Here is a 17,911-nt window from a genome sequence, read left to right as displayed (position 1 = left end):
CGAGAACAGGCTCCACGCTGGTTTGATCATCCACATGCACTAAGCGTCCACATCGGGCGAGCGCGTGAGAAGGAGCCAAGAATCCATCAACATCCCCGCATGCTCAGCGTCTAGACTTCCCAGGCGGCCGCTGTGTCCCCCACCACCGCTTCTCTGACCGTTTCCCTTTCCCTCGGAACCTCTGCTCCACCTCTTCCATTTCCCTCGCCATCCACTCCGGAGATCCACCCTCCGGGATTCCCGACCGCCAGCCGCCGGCCAGGACCAGAGCTTGGGAAGCGCTCGGCCGCTGGTGGCGCGCATGCGCAGATGGGCGGCGCACTGCGCATGCGGGAAGATGGCGGGCTCGGCGTCCTGAGCGCGGCGGGTCACCCTCGTCCCCTCGCGCCTGCCCTCGGGAGCGCTCGGGCTCGGCTGGCCGCGGCGCGTCGGTCTGCGGACGGGGCGGCCTAGCCGGGCGGCGTCCCCAAGCAGACCGCGGACCCGCTCGGTGCCGGGCGCCGGGAGGGTGTGGGAGGAGGCGGCGCTCGAGCGGGTCGGAGAAGGCGGGAGAGCCCGCGGGGCGCGAGGGGCACGGGCCGCCCGCTCGGCAGCATGAGTCAGCAGCGGCCGGCGCGTAGACTGCCCAGCCTTCTCGTGGACCCGGCGGAAGAGACCGTCCGCCGCCGCTGCCGGGACCCCATCAACGTGGAGAGCCTGCTGGTGAGCGCGGGGCCGGACGGACGGGCGGGGGTCCCTCCTCTCGCCGGTGACCGTCGCCGGGCCGGCCGCGGCCGTCACGTGCCGCGAGCTCGCCTCTCCCGCCTTCTGGCCGCACTTGCGGGAGGACGCCTGCCCGGCTCCGCCCTGGCTGCAGACCCCGGGGTCCCCCTGCATCTACCGTGTGTTCTCGTCTGCCTGCTCCCCGTTCTCCTGCAGAATTGCAGCCGTTTGAAACCTGGCAGGGCCCCATTGCACAAAGTGTCACTTGCCCTGTTTGACAGAGAGGAGAGAAAAGGAATAATTTCTCTACTCCCGTCTAAATGCTGTGTTCTCGTGGTTCCCAGGGCCCTGGATGAAGCCATCCTTTTCCAGCTGCACCCATGTCTCTCAGCTTCTCTGCTAGTTTCTAGTAATAACTAAGTCACTGACAAGTCACGGTGCCCAGTTCCCATACCAACTAGTTTAGAGCATTATCTCATTAAGCCCTCACAGCAGCCCCGAGAAACTGTTACTCTCGTTTTGCAGTGGTCAGGACAGATTGGGAGAAGTTAAGTGGTTTGCCCGTTGGTAGTGAAGCCCGAATGAACCTCAGAGTGTGTCTTCAGTTGATAAATTCCTGACTACTCAAATTACATTCATCTTCTCCAGTTTTGTATGCCGTCCCTTTTACTGTGTGTCTTCCCCTTGGCAGCCAGACTTCTGGGAATAATTGTGCCCACTCTGTGCATTTGTTACCACCCAACTCTCTGCTGGGGATCTATGTTTGTAAGGCTGTTCTAAACAAGGTCACCATCAGTCTTGCCAAGTCTAGCAGCAGTTTCCACCCTTGACCTTCGGGAGTGTGAACTTGACTGGCTGCTCTTGCTGGAAGCTGTCTCCACTGAGTCTTGGACACCACCTATTCTGGGTGCTCCACCTACATCTGATCTTGTCTTGTCCTCCTCTTCCTGTCCCCCCTTCCTGTCCCCAACATGTTGGTGTTATTTAGGGTTCTCTTCTACCTGCTGTGCATTTTGTTCATGGGGGAGGCCATTCACTCACTACTCCCCTGATGTGTTACCATCTACACTGGTGACCTCTCTGTTGACACCATCTGTATTGGTAGTCTTCCTCCTGAGAAATTGATAAAAGCTCTGAATTCTCATTCTGGAAAGCCGCTGAACTTTGAGTACAGTATCAGAAGATACATCCCTTGATATCTAAGATATTCTTATCCACTCTAGTAGTTTTAGTCACCATTTTGTAATAACTCCCAAATCTGTAAATACAGCTGAGTCTTCCAACTGTCTACTAGACATCCCTATTCAGATTTCAAACTCAAATCTAATTCATTATTTTCTTGCCTAAGCAAGCAATGACTTTGCCATGTCCCATCTTAAAAGTGGTTACATACCTACCATAGTGCCCAAGCTAGTGTCCTAGGCATCATTGTTGTCTTTTCCCTTTTCCAAGCTGAAATCAATACTAGTCTCAGCAATGATTGTCTTCAGTACTTGCCTCTGCTGCCATCACCTACCTTTCAGGTTGTTCAGTGACTTCTGACCAGTCTCCTGCCTCCATTCTTGTCCCTCACTTTCCATGTGTGACCTTTGTAAAACATCGTCCTAATCTTTTAACTTGGTTCAAGCAACCATTGTGGCTCTGCAGTGCTTTCAGAGTGGGGCAGAAACTTTAAAATGATCTGGCCGTGAGTTTATCTTTCCATAGTTGCTAACTTTTCTGTGTTTCCATTCTCTGTCTTTTCCCCAAGTCATCACTTTTGCTCTTTTCTCTTTGTGGATTGACTGCAGAGCTCACACCCCATTCCACAGAAAACCTTTGTTCTACACATAGGTTTCCTTGATAACTCCTTTGGTATTTCAGGTAAAGATTTGTAGTCACTATTCTGAAGAACCTTACATCAAGACTGGGTTAGTCACCCGCTTTGTGCTCACAAAGCACTCTGTGCTTCCCTCTTTGCAGGTCCCTGAGTGCAGTGATACTGTTCAACATTTCATTGTTACATGACATGTTTGGCACCTCTCACAAAAAGATTCAGTGAATAGTTAATGAAGTAGGCACTCTAAATGTTTCCATGTGTGTTTATCATCTTGCCTGTAAAAAATGGCAATTTGGACATCTATATCAGTGTTTTTAATTGACAAATGAGTGGAAGTATTTAACAAACTGTTTTGCAAAAATCAGGAAGTGTTTCATTGTGATATGCAAATATTAACTGTGTATCTTGCTGAGTATTGTTGCCTGGATAAATGGCTTAAAAGTTGTCTGGAATTTTGAGGAAGGAAAAATAGTATTGAATGTAGGAAGAATTTAGTTGGCATATTTGAAAACAAGGAAAATTTGGATAGGTGAGGAGTGTGCAGTCATCTTGGAGAAAGGTGTATTTTCAAAGAGCTCTTGGAGGAGTATAGCTCCCTAAAATAAGGCATTGATATAGAAAGGGGTCTATATAGAAGAAGTTTTACACAACTTGGAGGCAATGCTTAGAATGTTAGTCCCTAAAATTCACCTGTTACTCTTTTTCTCCCACCTTGAAAGAAGCTTCTGAGGTCACTTTTCAAGGTTCAGGGATGGAATGCTATCCTTTGAGATCTTAAATTTAAAAGTATGGGTCTTTAGATGTGGAATTTGGAGCAGTAGTGAAATAGCTTGGAACTTGTCAAACTGTGTGTCTTGCCTGTGAGGGCTGCCAGTTGGTGGAGAGCTGTGTGCTGTGTCCCCAAGATCTCCTTAGAGATGTCCAGTTAGGCTTCGCCTTATCCATTCATGTGGCAGTTAAGGGACAGATGGGCTGTAGATACAGGACTTGTGATGCTGCAAAGGAAAAGAGAGCATTTCATATTCAGAGGGGGAAAAAATGAATGAATGGCGTTGGTGCCTGTTTTCCCACATACATCTGTATAGCCAATATGTAGTGGATGTGCATTTATAGCAGAGTGTGGGGAAAAGAAAGCCATCCTTTCTTATGTTGTAATGCCTAATTGGGGGTATTGTCTCTATTCCATCCTATCAACAACTGCCTGCTCAGGAGACAAGGGGATGGGGAATGAAGAGCAGAAAAGATGCCCCTCCAGGATAAGTGGGTGGCAGATAGTGAGGTAGTCTGTTGGGAGCCCTGAAGTACATTGCAGGGCTTGACTGTGTTGCTATAAATTGAGAGCAGAAGTCTCTGCAGTAAGATATATGTGCATGCATGTAAAACATTTTAGGATACTTGTTTATGTGTGTTTCATATCATTCTGAGGAGGATGAGATCTCTTTTTCATTCAAGAATCTTGCTACAATAGCTCCCCCGTGTCTGTAAATGTAAAAATAGCAATGACAGTTGGTCACACTTGTCTGATGGTTGACTTTCATACGACTGCTTCACTATTCTGTTGGATATCATGTTTGCAAGTGACTCTGTGCCTGCTGTTGACTAGCCAGACACAGCCCCTACCTACCCCCCAGGACAGGCATTCCCAACTCCAGTGTTACATACCTCAGTGGGTCTACAGGCTCCTTTCAATTTGAAACTAATTTTACAGCAAGTCTATCCCAACTTGCTACTAGGCGCTATCATCTGGCCTAGGATTTGTAACCCTGATATAAAGGAAGAGCTTCTTTGCTGTTCACTGGGCTTCAGGCTGCCCCAACCCCAAGTGCTTTTGCAGTATTGCTGCCCTAGTTATTTCTAAAGCGTGAGCTTGACTATGTCGTGGTCTTGATCAGAAAACTTTGATCATTCTCCACTAGTGCTGACATAAAGTCCATAAAGACTGCTCATGGACCTGTATGTGGTGCTTGCATGACCTTCGAGCTTCAAAACCAAATGACCCTGACAAGGGCGTACAAGTGGGTTCCTAAAGAAGTTTCGGAGTGTGTATCTTCATACCTTCGTTTTATTTTCTACGCCATGAATAAGTCCTTCCTCTTCCCCCCCCCACCCCCCCAGTTTATCATAAAGGCAAAGTCTGGTTTACTATCACGGCTCACCTCAGGGATCCTTTTCCCCTATCTGGGTGCTTCACTGTCCTCATGTTGCTGAATTAGACAATTTTTCCACTTAGGTGATTGCTAACCGTGATCGTAGCCTGACTGGAGACACATGACATTGTGATGCTTAATTCTAATCATGAAGTTAGTATGGGTTTCTGTTTATACTGGTTCACCTTAAGGTCTTTATTCTTTTGCAAAAAAAAAAATGTCTAAATGTGTTGTCAGTGTTGCTTCCATTTCATGCAAACATTGACAGCCTCTAACTAAGTTGGCAAAATAGTGAGCTCTGATAATGGAGCTGCTGATTTCTTTGTCGTTTCAGGAATTTACTAGAAATTTTTATTTCTCTTATACCACGTTTCTAGTTACCTTCCACATACCTTATTTTCCATTGTAAAACACTGCTATTTTTACATTAAGGGAATGCATGGCTTACTGTGAAAGTTTGTGAGCAAACTCATCATAGCAAAGGGTCCACCAAGCTTTCCAGGATGGGGCCAGAGTCTTAGTGATCATTGTGTCCCTTTTTATCTTCAGTGTCTCATGCAGTCAAGAAGTTAATACCTATTCAGCAATAAATTCTGAGATGCATTCCAACCCTCCCCCCACTTTTCCTTTTTCTCTTTACTGCTGCCGTATTTACTGAAGCTCATGCAGTCTGAGAGGCGGAGTCCATGGAATGTTGTTAGATGTAATTATAGTGAAAGTGGATACAGTTTGGAACTGCTCCTTCCCCACACCCACAGTATCACCTCCAGGTGAAAAAAACCTTTACAGAGTGAAATGCTGTTCATTTACTGGTTGTTTTTAAATTGTTAGGGTAAATTTTTATATCTTCTTTTTTTCAGCCATCAAAAATAAGGATTAATTTAGAAGATAATGTACAATATGTGTCCATGAGAAGTAAGTTGATTCCTGAATAGTTTTTAATTTTTATAGTTTAAAGTTCATATCGTTAAATGATTTATTTTCAATGTACATGAGGCAAGGAGAACCAAAATGAAATGTACTGTTTCTACATTGAGATGTAAAATTTGAGATTTTAGTGAAAAGCCCCAGGTTGTGGGTTGAATTACATACATATATGCCCAGTTTATTCTCCACTGCTTTGGAAATGTGTCATTTTTTAAAAAAATAGCATATGATCTCATGGATCGGTATAAGCTAAAAAAAGTCATAGCTAGAAGTAGAGAATAGAATGATACTTACCAGAGGCTGGAGAGAAAGTGGATGGACGGAGCCCACGGAGATGTGGAAGCTGCAGTTAGGAGGAATTGTTTTGTGTTCTATTGCACAGCATTGTGACTGTGTTAATGGGTGTTTAAGATAGCTAAAAAGACAAGATTTTAAGTGTTCTTACCTAAAAAAATAAATATTTGAGATGATGGAGATGCCACAGGTTGTGTGTATTGGAACATCACAATGTACCCCATATGTAGATACAGTTACTAGTTATCACAATAAAATAAAAGAAACAATATGTGTTTAAGGATAGATTCCCCAAATGCCTCCCGTGAAAGAAATTACTGCCACCTGAATTGAGTCGTTGTGCAGTGAGCATGAGGACAGCCTCCTGCCCGCCTGGCTCCCTCTGATTCCCTTTACTCTTTGCTTTGATCCCTACCATGGGTGAACATGTATAGTGTCAGGATATCTTTGTGATTGATTACCCCACCCCACCTTTCCTCTTATCTTGGTCAATTTCTAGTGCATAGATGCCCAGGTATAAATCTTAACAAATATCAACCCTGGATTTTCATTCTGCCTCTGCCATAGTCTTGCCTGTAATTAGTTACCAAGTTTGGTCAGCTCTCCCTTTTAAGTGCCTTTTTCATTGTCCCATACCACCGAATTATAATGATATCTAGCATTTATTGAACTCATACATTGCCTGGCATTTTGCATGAATTGCCACAACACTTCAGAATAGAGGCATGTATTATAATCCATAGTTTATGAGTGAGTAAATGAGGCCAGGTAGTGTTGGATTCTGTGTCTCTGGCTTAAGAGCCCATAGTCTCACTATGTAAGGCTGCTGCTTCCAGTTCAGGATCTGACTGTCTGCCAGACTGAAGTGGGCTCTGCCCTACCCCACTCCCTTCCATCTTGCTGCCAGTGGGATTTTTCTAATGTAGAAATGGGATTATGATATCATTCACCATAAATTCTTCAGTGAGGCTCTGTTGCCTACAGAGAAAACCCTGAGTCCTCATATACTTGGTCTTATTTATTTATATTAAATTCATAAGCCACCTCATATCTCTAAAAGTGACAAGGCAGTAGAGAAGGGATAAAAGAACTGGAGGTGTGGCTTAAAGCAGTAGGGTGCCTGCTTTGCAAGCATGAAGCATGAGCTCAAACCTCAGTCCCACAGAGAGAGAGAAAGAGAGAAGCAGTGCAGCAGTGGTGTTTAAGCTGGTTGTGATGCTGCTTAGGGCTCAGTGGCGGCACTTCCAGTTGAGGGGAAGCTGGCTGGATATCTTTGAAGCATCCTGACTGGGTATGCTGTGGGATAAATGAGATCTATGTTCCACACCTGATTGACAACTGAAGTTACTTTAAAGGTGATTTCCTCTGTAAACCAAACCATGGAAACTTTTGTAATGTCAAATTGAAAAAAAAAATGAAAAGAACAGCATTTATCTCCCTTATATGCTAGATAAAACTGATGGCTGTCAGAGTGACTCAAGCAGTAGAGAGCCTGCCTAGCAACCTGGATAGCAGTTGGCATACATCTTACAATTCCTTAAAAGTATTCTTTTACTCAGCGATTCCACATTGAGTCTACCTTGAAGAAAGAATTAAGGGTGTATGAGATAATTTTCCAGTAAAGAGGCTCTTTAAGTTATAATGCAAAATAGTAAAATTAAGGGCAGTCTGAATTTCCATTATTAGGATAATTTCAGTAAATATTTCATGCAGTTAAATATGCAGCCAGTAAGAAAAATGAAATATATTTGTTGACATGTTACCATGTTTACAATATTAAGAGAGCATGTTATAAAATGGTATGTTTCTACTTTTGTTTTGAAAAGTAAATATTCAGAGCTGGGCTTGTTAGCCCACACCTGCAACCCCAGCACGTGGAAGGCTGAAGCAGGAGGATCACAAGTTCCAGGCCAGACTGAGACAGATAGCAAGACCTCTAAAAAACCTCTTCATACAGGATGTAGCTCAGTGGTGGAAGAGCACTTGCCTAATATGTGAAGCCCTATGTTTCATCCCCAGCACAGCAAAAATTAAAAGTGAATAAAAATGATACAATACATGCGTTTGACACACAAGTGTGTGTATGTGCATGTTGGGACTTTGTGTGTGAGAAAGCTCCAACATAGTGAGTGACTGAGGGAATTTTCCCCTTTCATATGTTTATGTTAATGATAGGGTAGTTAATATTTTAAAAAATATACCACTTTTCCAAGTGTATCATCATTGTCCTAATAGAAGACTAGTTTGGGCCCTTTCAAAAACTTTCGAACAGGGTTACACTGTGACATTGATAAAAACATTTTAAAAAATAATAAAAGCCAAGTCTGCCTTTGCTTTAACTTTGCTTATTCTTTAACTTAGGCACCGATGGAGAAATTTAATTTCACAAATCATTTATAATCTTTTTCCTAAAAGTGTATGCAAATGTAAACTTACTACTTTGATAAAAGACAGTAGACTTCTAAAAATGAATGTGTTCAGTGGAAACTGATTTCAGTTTTAAAATACTCCTTATTGAAACCTAAAGCTTTTGGTTAGGACAATAAATTTTTTATCCAGTTTAAGAAATTTATTTCATAGAAATTAGTTATGGTTTGGTCAGTATGTAGGAATTTTCGTAGGTTGTCTATGTTTTCTGATTAAGAGAAAATAAGTGTTTAAATGAATTGAGAAATGTCAATTTAAATTTTTACAAATATGTTTTTTGTTTCCCAGAAGCTCTAAAAGTGAAGAGACCTCGTTTTGATGTATCACTGGTTTATTTAACTCGAAAATTTATGGATCTTGTCAGATCTGCTCCTGGGGGCATTCTTGACTTAAACAAGGTAGCAACAAAACTGGGTGTACGAAAACGGAGAGTGTACGACATCACCAATGTCTTAGATGGAATTGAACTTGTTGAAAAAAAATCGAAGAACCACATTCGGTGGATGTAAGTTGGTTTCAGATGTTTCACTGCTTTTTTTTCCCTCCCTTTCTCACTAAGTAACAATTCCATACTTAAACCAAACTAGATACTAACAATCTTTAGCAATGTAAAACAAAGTAAGATACGATTCTTGTTAGAAAAAGGATTTTGTAGGATTTTCTTGTGTTGTTCCCAATGGACTTAAATTTTCCTTACTACTTAGGACCTAATAGGAGCATTATACATAGAATATCATTCAGATATCATAGAAAAGCTATATGGAGATGAATAGGTGAATAGTTCTAAACATTTTGCGTTCAAAGATCTTAAGAAGGGGACATCTGATTATATGAGGCTTTTTTTTTTTTAATGTATTTTCTTAGTGACATCAGAAATATCTGTTAAGGTTGAACAGTGATTCTTTACAGGACAGTGTAATAAACACCTAAGCCCTGCCCCTAGTTGTAATTCAGCAGTTCTGGGGGGGAGGCACAAATCTGTATTCTAAACAGGAGCCCCAGCTGATTGTGATGCTGGTGGGCTGTGGATCTCACTTTGTAACACACTTCCCTGACTGTAAACAAATAAATTTTAAAAAAGCTTTAATGTCCAAAAGGCATTTGCTAATAGTTGACATGATTGGGAAGGATCCTAGCGGAAAAAACAGAGCCAAAGCAGATAGGGCATGTGGATGAGTGTGTACACACAAGAGAAAAGCGGTTGCATTTAGAATAGACAAGTATTTAGGATCAGAAAGAAGCAGTTTCAGCATTTTAGTGCATAGAGGCCTTTCAAGCAAATGAAAAATCCACAGATAATAAAATGACTCTTAAGTGATTAAATATTAGAGGAAAAGGTTCATAATGGAGGCTTTTTTTTTTGATAGTACAGAATGCAGACAGTTCTGATAATGAGCATGTTCACTTTAGGGGTTCTTCTCATAGTGTTTTCTGAATCACTAATTAGGGTAAGATTTGAAAATAGCAGAGGATTACTGATACAGGGGATAGCCTTTGCCCTGTTTATTGTCCATAAATATTGAAGGGATAAAGTATGTGTCAGTTATTTTTCAGTCATATCATATTGGAGTAGCCACTAGTAATGAGGGAAAATAGGTATTTTAAGAATACTGAATGTAATGATTACATCCAGATAGAAGGTGCACAGTAAGAGAATACAGAGACACAAATTTTTACCAGAGAAACTACCATTCAGCCAACACTCCTTATTTTCATTTGCAGAATTGCAGTGATTTTGCATTCTTCTAGTGATTATTAATGATGGGGTTTTGTTGTTGTTGTTGTTTTCTTTTAAAGAGGATCTGACCTTAACAATTTTGGAGCAGTACCCCAGCAAAAGAAGCTGCAAGAGGAACTTTCTGACTTGTCAGCAATGGAAGATGCTTTGGATGAGCTAATAAAGGATTGTGCTCAGCAGTTGTTTGAGTTAACAGATGACAAAGAAAATGAAAGATATCCTTTAAGTCTATATGTTTTTAAAATGTTTGCTTCCAGAGCACATTATGTTAGTGGGTTAGCTTGGAGATTTAATTTACATATTTAAGGTATAAAATTAGACCCTTAAAAAAAATGAAAAGTTTGGTGGTATGGCCTCAGATGTACAAAAATGATACACATTTCCTGAAACTTTTTGGCACTTGGGTTAAATTCTGCATGACAACCTCAGTTATACAGTAACAAACCCAGCTTGACATTTCCAGTTTGTTGTGTTTTATAGTCTCTATACTGTAAGGATGGTAAAATATTTGTGAACTGTGTTTTCTCTTACGAAGTAGTTTATTTGTGAAACAGAATGAATTTCCACTCAAGTGGTACCTAAAATTGCTATTCCAGTCCACAGAAGCCCAGTCAGTGCCTTAGACATTATCCTGCTCTGAAGCTTACTTGTCTCAGAGGAGAAACCTGTCTCCTGTGTCCCCCAGATCTTTATGCTGCAGTGTCCTTTGCGAAGGTGTCATTGATTCTGAGCTATGTTTCCATTCTCCACACAGTTAACTCCTACTGGCACAGGACAGTTATTAGAAAGTAAAAATGAAAACTAACATTACTATAGCCAACCAAAGAGCCCAAGTACTTAAAAAAATTAAATAAATAAAGAGACTAAAGTTTCAGGCAACACAGTAAAACAAGTTGAAAAACATCCAGGTAGTGAAACAGAAAATAACTGTGGAAGATGAAAATTCATGAATATATGATAGTCTTGAGAAGCTTGGTCTCTAAGTTGTGCCTGCTTTTTGCAGCTTTTCTACCATTCATTTTTGAAGATTTTCATTGAAACTAATTTTTTTTTTTTTTTGGGTCTAAGTTCCCAAAGTAAGAGCTAACACTCAACAGGGAATAGGTGGGAATTTGAATACACTAGTCTCCCCTGTGTAGTTTTCCTTTCTGTGATTTTAGTTACCCACAATCAGCTGTGGTCTAAAAATATTAAATGGAGGATTCCAGCATTAATTCATATTTTAAATAATTTTTATTACCACATATTGTTACAGTGTCTGATACTATTTCTTAACTGTGTCTAATTTCTGAATTCAACTTTACATAGGTGTGTTTATATAGGAAAGTACATAAGATATATAGGGCTCACTACTGTGGTTTTAGGAATCCACTGAGGGTCCTGGAACATATCCCCCAAGGATAAGTGGGGACAACTGTACCTTCATGAGTTGTGTTCATTCGAGACTCAGACCTTATTAATATTTTTCTCCAGAAATTGTCATAATCACAGTAGTTCAGTTTAAAGGACTCTTAAATTTGAGTTACATACTTTATAAAACACTCTACAGTCTCAATTACATATGAAATAATAATAATGAAAATTTTTTTTTACTACTTTCCTTAATTGTGAGCTTATAAAAAAATGCTAAAGATATTCTAACACTTGTGTTTTGTATTAAAGATAAGTTACCTGCACAAAACATGGCACTCTTTAGAGATCCTTGACTGTGTTTCACACTGGCATATGTGACTTACCAGGATATTCATAGCATTCAAGCCTTCCATGAACAGATTGTTATTGCAGTTAAGGCTCCAGAGGAAACCAGACTGGATGTTCCAGCTCCCAGAGAAGTAGGTAGTCCTGCATCTTACAGAAGATTTAAAAGAGGGAGGTAGGCGAACTGCTGATGGTTTATTGCAATCACAGGAACTTCGTAGCCATTATGTAACTACCAGCTATATATCTGACATTATTGAAGGCACGTCACACATTTTAACTAGTTTTGACTAACACAACAAATGAGGTAGTCATTGCAGCCTTCTTAGAGATAAAGAAACCAAGCACAGAAAGCCAGATTTGTTTCTCAGGAGCACACAGCAAGTGACAGAACCAAAATTGAAATAGGTGTTTTGGCTTCAGAATTCATTCTCGACTGTGGTGCTATAAAGCTGCTTGGAGGAGTCACTAAAAATTGGCCTCAATCTTGAAGTTTCAAAAGATATGGTTACAGCCAAAACTTTGGGAATTAACTTACTAGCAAAACTCATAAAAGACTAATGAATGAACCAGAACACTAAGTTATGTGTTGAAAATGGAAAATAAAATCTATTTGTAAATGAAAGATTTCTTATCAGCTACCAGCTGCTCAGCACATTCTTTCCCTTGCAGGAAAGTGTGTGTTGAAAGATAATTCTCATCAGAAGGCCTCTTGGTAAGGACGGAGTCAGAACCAAGGAAGGTGGCCATTCTTGGGACAAATCAAGTCCTGACAGCCTGATAGACTCATCGGTGCTCATAGCGAGTCTTCTCCATTGCTGTAGTGAGGAGTATTCTCACCATCCTCTTTTTCTTTTATCTCCAGCAGACCCCTGTCCACGTGAGACTCATTACCTGACAGTGTCCATTAAGGGGCAGCTTGCTTTTACTCCAGATTGTGACTCATTGTTGATGTTTCCTAGTTTTACTTGGATTTAGATACATTCCAAGTAACATTGATATTTAGTCTGAGTTATTTCACAGATGTTGAAACTTTTTTTTTTTTCAAGTAACCACTAATCCTTCAGTATTTCCTTGCTTTGGAGCATGTGAATCCATTCTGCAGAAGTTCTGGGGTTTTGGTTTCCTAGTGCTCTTGGTTGCTTCAGACTGTACTTGCTAAATGTTGCTGAGCCTTTGATCACAGCTGGAGCCGCTCTTGCAGTCCTTTTAGAAGCCTATGCTTCTGGGCCCTCTTGGCCAGAGCTGTTCAGCAGGAGGCAAGAGCATGCTGAGTTCAGTGGAGTCTAACTCTGGAGAGATTGGTGAACCTAGTGCAGGGTTGGCAAAGTGGCCTTTGGTTCAGATCTGGCTCCTTGTTCTTGTAAGTAGTTTATTGGGACACAGCCACATGTCTGTCTTTTCAGATATTGCCTCTCTGCTTTCACACTGCAGTGGCAGAGTAGAGTAGTTGTGACTGACAGTGTGGCCTGCAAAGCCAGAAACATTTCCTGTCTTGCCCTTTCCAGAAGACATTTGCCAGCCCCTGATTTAATGGAATGTGAAGTCTTCAGCTGGCTGCCAACTCACAGCAGCATGCAGTTTTCTTGTATTGTTTAGAAATATCTCTTGAATGACTTACCATTTTAGCCAGACCTGACCTGGCATTTCAACAACTGAGCACAAGGGTTGTATAACCCACCTGTCTGGTACCAGGAAGCCACAACAAAGATGACATAAGGTTCAGAGACCCTCTGAGAAGCTACATCTCACTGAGCTTACATACAAGAGCCCAGGGGGAGGCAGTGGTATTTACAGTGTCTAGACTCTGAAAATAGCTGGAAAGGGGAAAGAGTTGGGTAGAGCCAAACCAGCCCCCAATGAAAAAGATGAACGAATCATAATGAGAACTGATGAGAATTTAGTGACTTTATATATTTGACACATTGTTAGAACCTGTGTAAATGCCCTAATGAACCCCACCCAGCACAGCAATAAATTAAAAATAATTAAGCATATGGCTCTTGGCCCACTTGCTCACTTTTCCCAGTTTAATTCCAAGAAGTTTCCCCTTAAAAAATAAGTAAGTCTTACCCACCTACAATTAAAAAAAAAAATTTAGTGACTTTCAGTAGAAGTACCCAATTTCCTGATTACTTAGGAGAAAAGTATTGTAATTATTTCTGAATGAATAAATCTGAAGCCAAAGGATATGGAACTCACAGTTGATAGTCCTTTGTATGCAGTTCTCTTTGTGTGTGTGTGTGTGAGTGCACACATGCGTGATAAGCTACATGAGGTATATTTTGACTTGAGCTTTTCTTCTTAGTTCTTTCAACTGAACAAATGAGCAACCTACATCTTCATTGGTCTAGAAATCCAAACAGCCTTATCATAGAGAACCTAGAATGTTCCAGAGTTCTTTGTCATCAAACCACTGTTCTTTGACTCTCAAGTCCGACCTATCGTAAAGTCACTCCTAGGGTAGAGAGAGAGAGACTCTAGAGAACTGAGGTGCTCACAGGGTGGCTCTGAAACCATCACTGCATGATGAAGCAACTGTCTTAACTAAAAATTGACTTGTAGTTTAATGTGGCTACATCTGAGAGAATCATCCTCTCAAATATGTGCTAGAAAAACTTGTGTGATTTAAATTTTCAGGATGGTCCCTTGAAACTTCTACAGTTGTAGTAATTGAAAAACTTTTTAGTGAATGTTCTTATTCATCTTGATGTCTTATGTGTCTCTTGCCAGGACTCTATAACGGTACATATAAGGAGCACCAAAGGACCCATTGATGTGTATTTGTGTGAAGTGGAAGAGAACCACTCTAATGGTAAAACATCTGATGGAGTAGGAACCTCTTTGTCTAAGAGCAAACATCCAGAATCCCCTGAGAAAGGTAAACATACCAGCTTTGTGATTAGAGAAATTTAAGATTGTAATAAGTTTTAGGTATATAATAATATGCTTAAGGTATTTTTGTGCCAGGTATGGTGGAGCACACCTATAAATCCCAGCACACTGGAGGCAAAGACAGGAGCATTGGAAGTCCAAGGATGGCTTGGACTACATAGTGAGTGACAGGCCAGCCTGGGTCACATAGACCCTATCTCAGGGGGGAAAATTTTTTTTTTTACTCTCCACAAAAACATAAGTTAAAAGGAACTTGCATAGTCATTTCTATAGTTTAGAATATTTCTAAAACTTTGTAGTGAAATCCATCTGAAAATAGCATTATAATCAGTCCTGCGGTGGTACCAGCAGGTGGTGGTCTGTGAGCTGGGAAAGCTTTCTGCATTCTCTCACAGGTGCTTTTCAGCTACAAGTATAAGTTCCCATTCATTCTTGTGAGACTGAAAACATTAATAGCCTTCTGCCATAACAAGAATGTGGGTTCTTAGCTGTCATCCTAGTTACTCAAAAAGCAGAGATAAGGAGGATCTGAGGTTCAAAGCCAGCCCTGGGAAAGTAGTTCCCAAGACTCTAACTCAAAAAAAATCATAAAAAAAGAAAGGACTGGTGGAGTGGCTCATAAAGGTAAGAGCACTGTCCTGGCAAGTGTGAGGCCCTGAGTTCAAACCCCAGTGCTGCCAAAAAAAAAGTGTGTTCTTGACCCAGGGGTCTTCATTTTTTTAAATAGTTGAGTTGCATGTTGTTACCCAGCTGCCTTTCAAGCCATCACTTAAATTTCTCTGTGTGTCCTTTTTCAGAAGAAAATCCTCAGTAAAGTGAAGAGTTGCTTGAAGTGAACAACTATGATAGCATTTGAGGAATGGATCGAGGAGTTTTGTTTTAGAACATCCTATGTGGATGGATTACGCATCATTTGATTCTTGGAGCAATAAATCATCCACGAAGTGCTCTCATGCTCACTTAGCAGCAGCATTAAGGCCAGTAGTGTCTTTGAGTAGCTCCCTACGTAGATTGCTGGATAATTATGGTTTCTGCATTCATAAACAACTCTTTCTGTAATTAGTCACTGCTTTTTATCAGTGAAATAGATATCTCGCCTCTTGAAGGAACTTTTATCACAGAGTATCTCGGAAACAGATGGTCATGCCCGGCCTGGACAGTTCTTTGTGGGCCCTTTCCTTCCCTAAAGGATTATATCATGCATTACAAAAGAAATTGCCTTACACTGGTTCACATTTGCAGTTAAAGTGTTGTGCATTGGCTAGGTGTGCACACAGATCTAAATGTGATGTCTTTGTACATATCTGTATAATGTTTAGATTACTTATGAAATGTCTTAAGTGACACGTTTCACCCTTGTACAGCCAGAATAATGTATATATGGAAAGTGACAGACAAATGCTCTAATTTCTTTGGTATCTATAACTTATTAGAATCCTCTGGATGAGGGTTAGAGGAGAGTTTTCCCAAACTTCTACATGTAGAAGTATCACGAATGTGCTATACATTTAAGTTCATTGATTCAGTTAAGTTCATTCAATTAATATGCTTCTCAGCACTAAAATTGGGATCAATACTTCTTGATTTCAAGCTGCCTATAGTTGCTGTGTCCCAGCAGACTGGTGGCATGTCCTAAGGCTTTTGAGATTAGTATAGAAATGCCATCAGGTAATGGATTAATTAATTCACTGAGACGTGAGTTCAGTCATGCTGAAATTGGAACCGTGTTAAGCTTTTTACATGCAGCTTTTGTAATGTGTTTCTGTATGCAGCCTTGCTCCTCAGTCAGAGGGGTTTTACTTACCATGAATTGTACCCTGCCCTCTCCCGTTCTAGTCCCGCCTTCCCAAGCACCTAGCTATTTCTACCTCAGTGGGTAAGTCATTTACCACTCTGTGCCTCAGTTTACTCGGTAGTTTACCATTAGACTGTGAGCTCCTTGAGAGACTTTGTCATCATCATTGTTCTATCTCAGCACCTTGTACCATGCCTAGCCCATAAAAAGTGCTCAATAAATGTCTGGTGAAACAGTGAATGATTGTAAAATGAGACTGGTACAACCTGGCTTGTCTATCAAACAGGATTCTTGTGAGCATCATTTGAACTCATTTTTTAAACTTCTTGCTTTTGAAGAAAGATTTGGAACAACTTGAAATCAAGACCATGTATAAAAAGATTTAAAATAGGGATCCAAAGTGAAAATATTAAAAAATAATTCTGAGTGTTTTGATTCACATAGTTTGAGCTCTAGCAGCTTTTGTCAGTCCTGCCCTCTACTAGACACCAGCTCCTCCCCCAGTCCCCACTGGTTTATTCTTAGATGCCTGGACCTGCTGCTAACCAGTGGTTAGCCTCCAGGCATTTCCTCCCTCTTTTATGCAAATAGTTGTAATTTGAAATCAGCCAAAGACAAGCTGCTTTCCTCACTGGATTACTTGGCATATGGGTGTGCTTTGACAAGACAGGGAATACAAGAGGAGCACCAGGTGGGATGAAAATTAAGTTTTGGACTTGCTTGATGAATGCACCCTTCTGCAGGTAACTGTCTAGAGGTCAGGTGCTCCTGGAGAGCTTTGCACTTTAAAGGGTAGATTTGGCACATGACAGATAGGTGATATGAGGGTAGATGAGGTCATCTTAATGAACTACAGCAGAAGAGGAGAGGCCCAAGAACAGCTTTGTTTAGGGGGATGGAGAAGAAGGAGCCTCTCTTGAGAAGGAGTAATGAAAGGAGAAAAACTAAAAGAAGTTAGTGTCCCCAAAACCAAGGAAACATTGCCAAAGGTGAGCAGCAATTCCTGACTTGTGATATGTGACGAATGTTCTGCTTTGCACGTTGTTCTTAGGGTAAAATGAAATTTTGTCAGCTAAAACCCTTTGTAAGTTGTAAATGTGTTATAAATGCAGTATCTCCTTCACTACATCTTCTGGATGTTTGGCCTCTTGTTTTTAGAATTGATAAAATAAATGTCTAGTGAACTAGTTTCCCAGCCCTTCCTCCTCACTGCACCACTCTCCATGTATACACTACTGACTTCTGGTGACTGGGGTAACTCTCTAAAGAGTTCTGAAGAAGGCTGAGTACAGTGACTCACACTTGTATACTCAGGAGACCAAGATCAGGAAAATTGCACTTTAAGGTTGGCCCTGGCAAAAAGTTAGTGAGATCCATCTCAATTGATAAGCCAGATGTGATGGCATGCTTCTGTTATCCCAGCTATGCAGGAAGACATAGGAGGATCAGGGTTGGAGTCTGACCCAGTC

General features: G+C 41.1%; 1 protein-coding gene across 2 annotated transcripts; it reads left to right on the top strand.

Annotated features, from left to right (window-relative positions):
• Positions 1-106: 106 nt before the first annotated feature.
• Positions 107-17,570, top strand: E2f6 (E2F transcription factor 6). 2 transcript variants are annotated; one of them, XM_074049179.1, is made up of 7 exons: positions 300-702; positions 5,529-5,583; positions 8,605-8,821; positions 10,114-10,270; positions 11,773-11,886; positions 14,486-14,633; positions 15,445-17,570. In XM_074049179.1, the coding sequence occupies exons 1-7, from the start codon at positions 595-597 to the stop codon at positions 15,459-15,461; spliced, it is 816 nt and encodes a 271-aa protein (XP_073905280.1). In that variant the 5' UTR covers positions 300-594; the 3' UTR covers positions 15,462-17,570. The 2 variants fall into 2 exon arrangements, with proteins under 2 accessions (XP_073905281.1, XP_073905280.1); XM_074049180.1 differs by lacking the exon at positions 15,445-17,570 and having other exon boundaries at positions 107-702; positions 11,773-11,927.
• Positions 17,571-17,911: the final 341 nt, after the last annotated feature.

The sequence above is a fragment of the Castor canadensis genome, chromosome 12, assembly GCF_047511655.1.
Source record: "Castor canadensis chromosome 12, mCasCan1.hap1v2, whole genome shotgun sequence".
Taxonomy (NCBI): domain Eukaryota; kingdom Metazoa; phylum Chordata; class Mammalia; order Rodentia; family Castoridae; genus Castor; species Castor canadensis.
The sequence above is the reverse complement of the archived record's forward strand: the minus strand, read 5'-3'. Positions and strand labels throughout refer to the sequence as shown.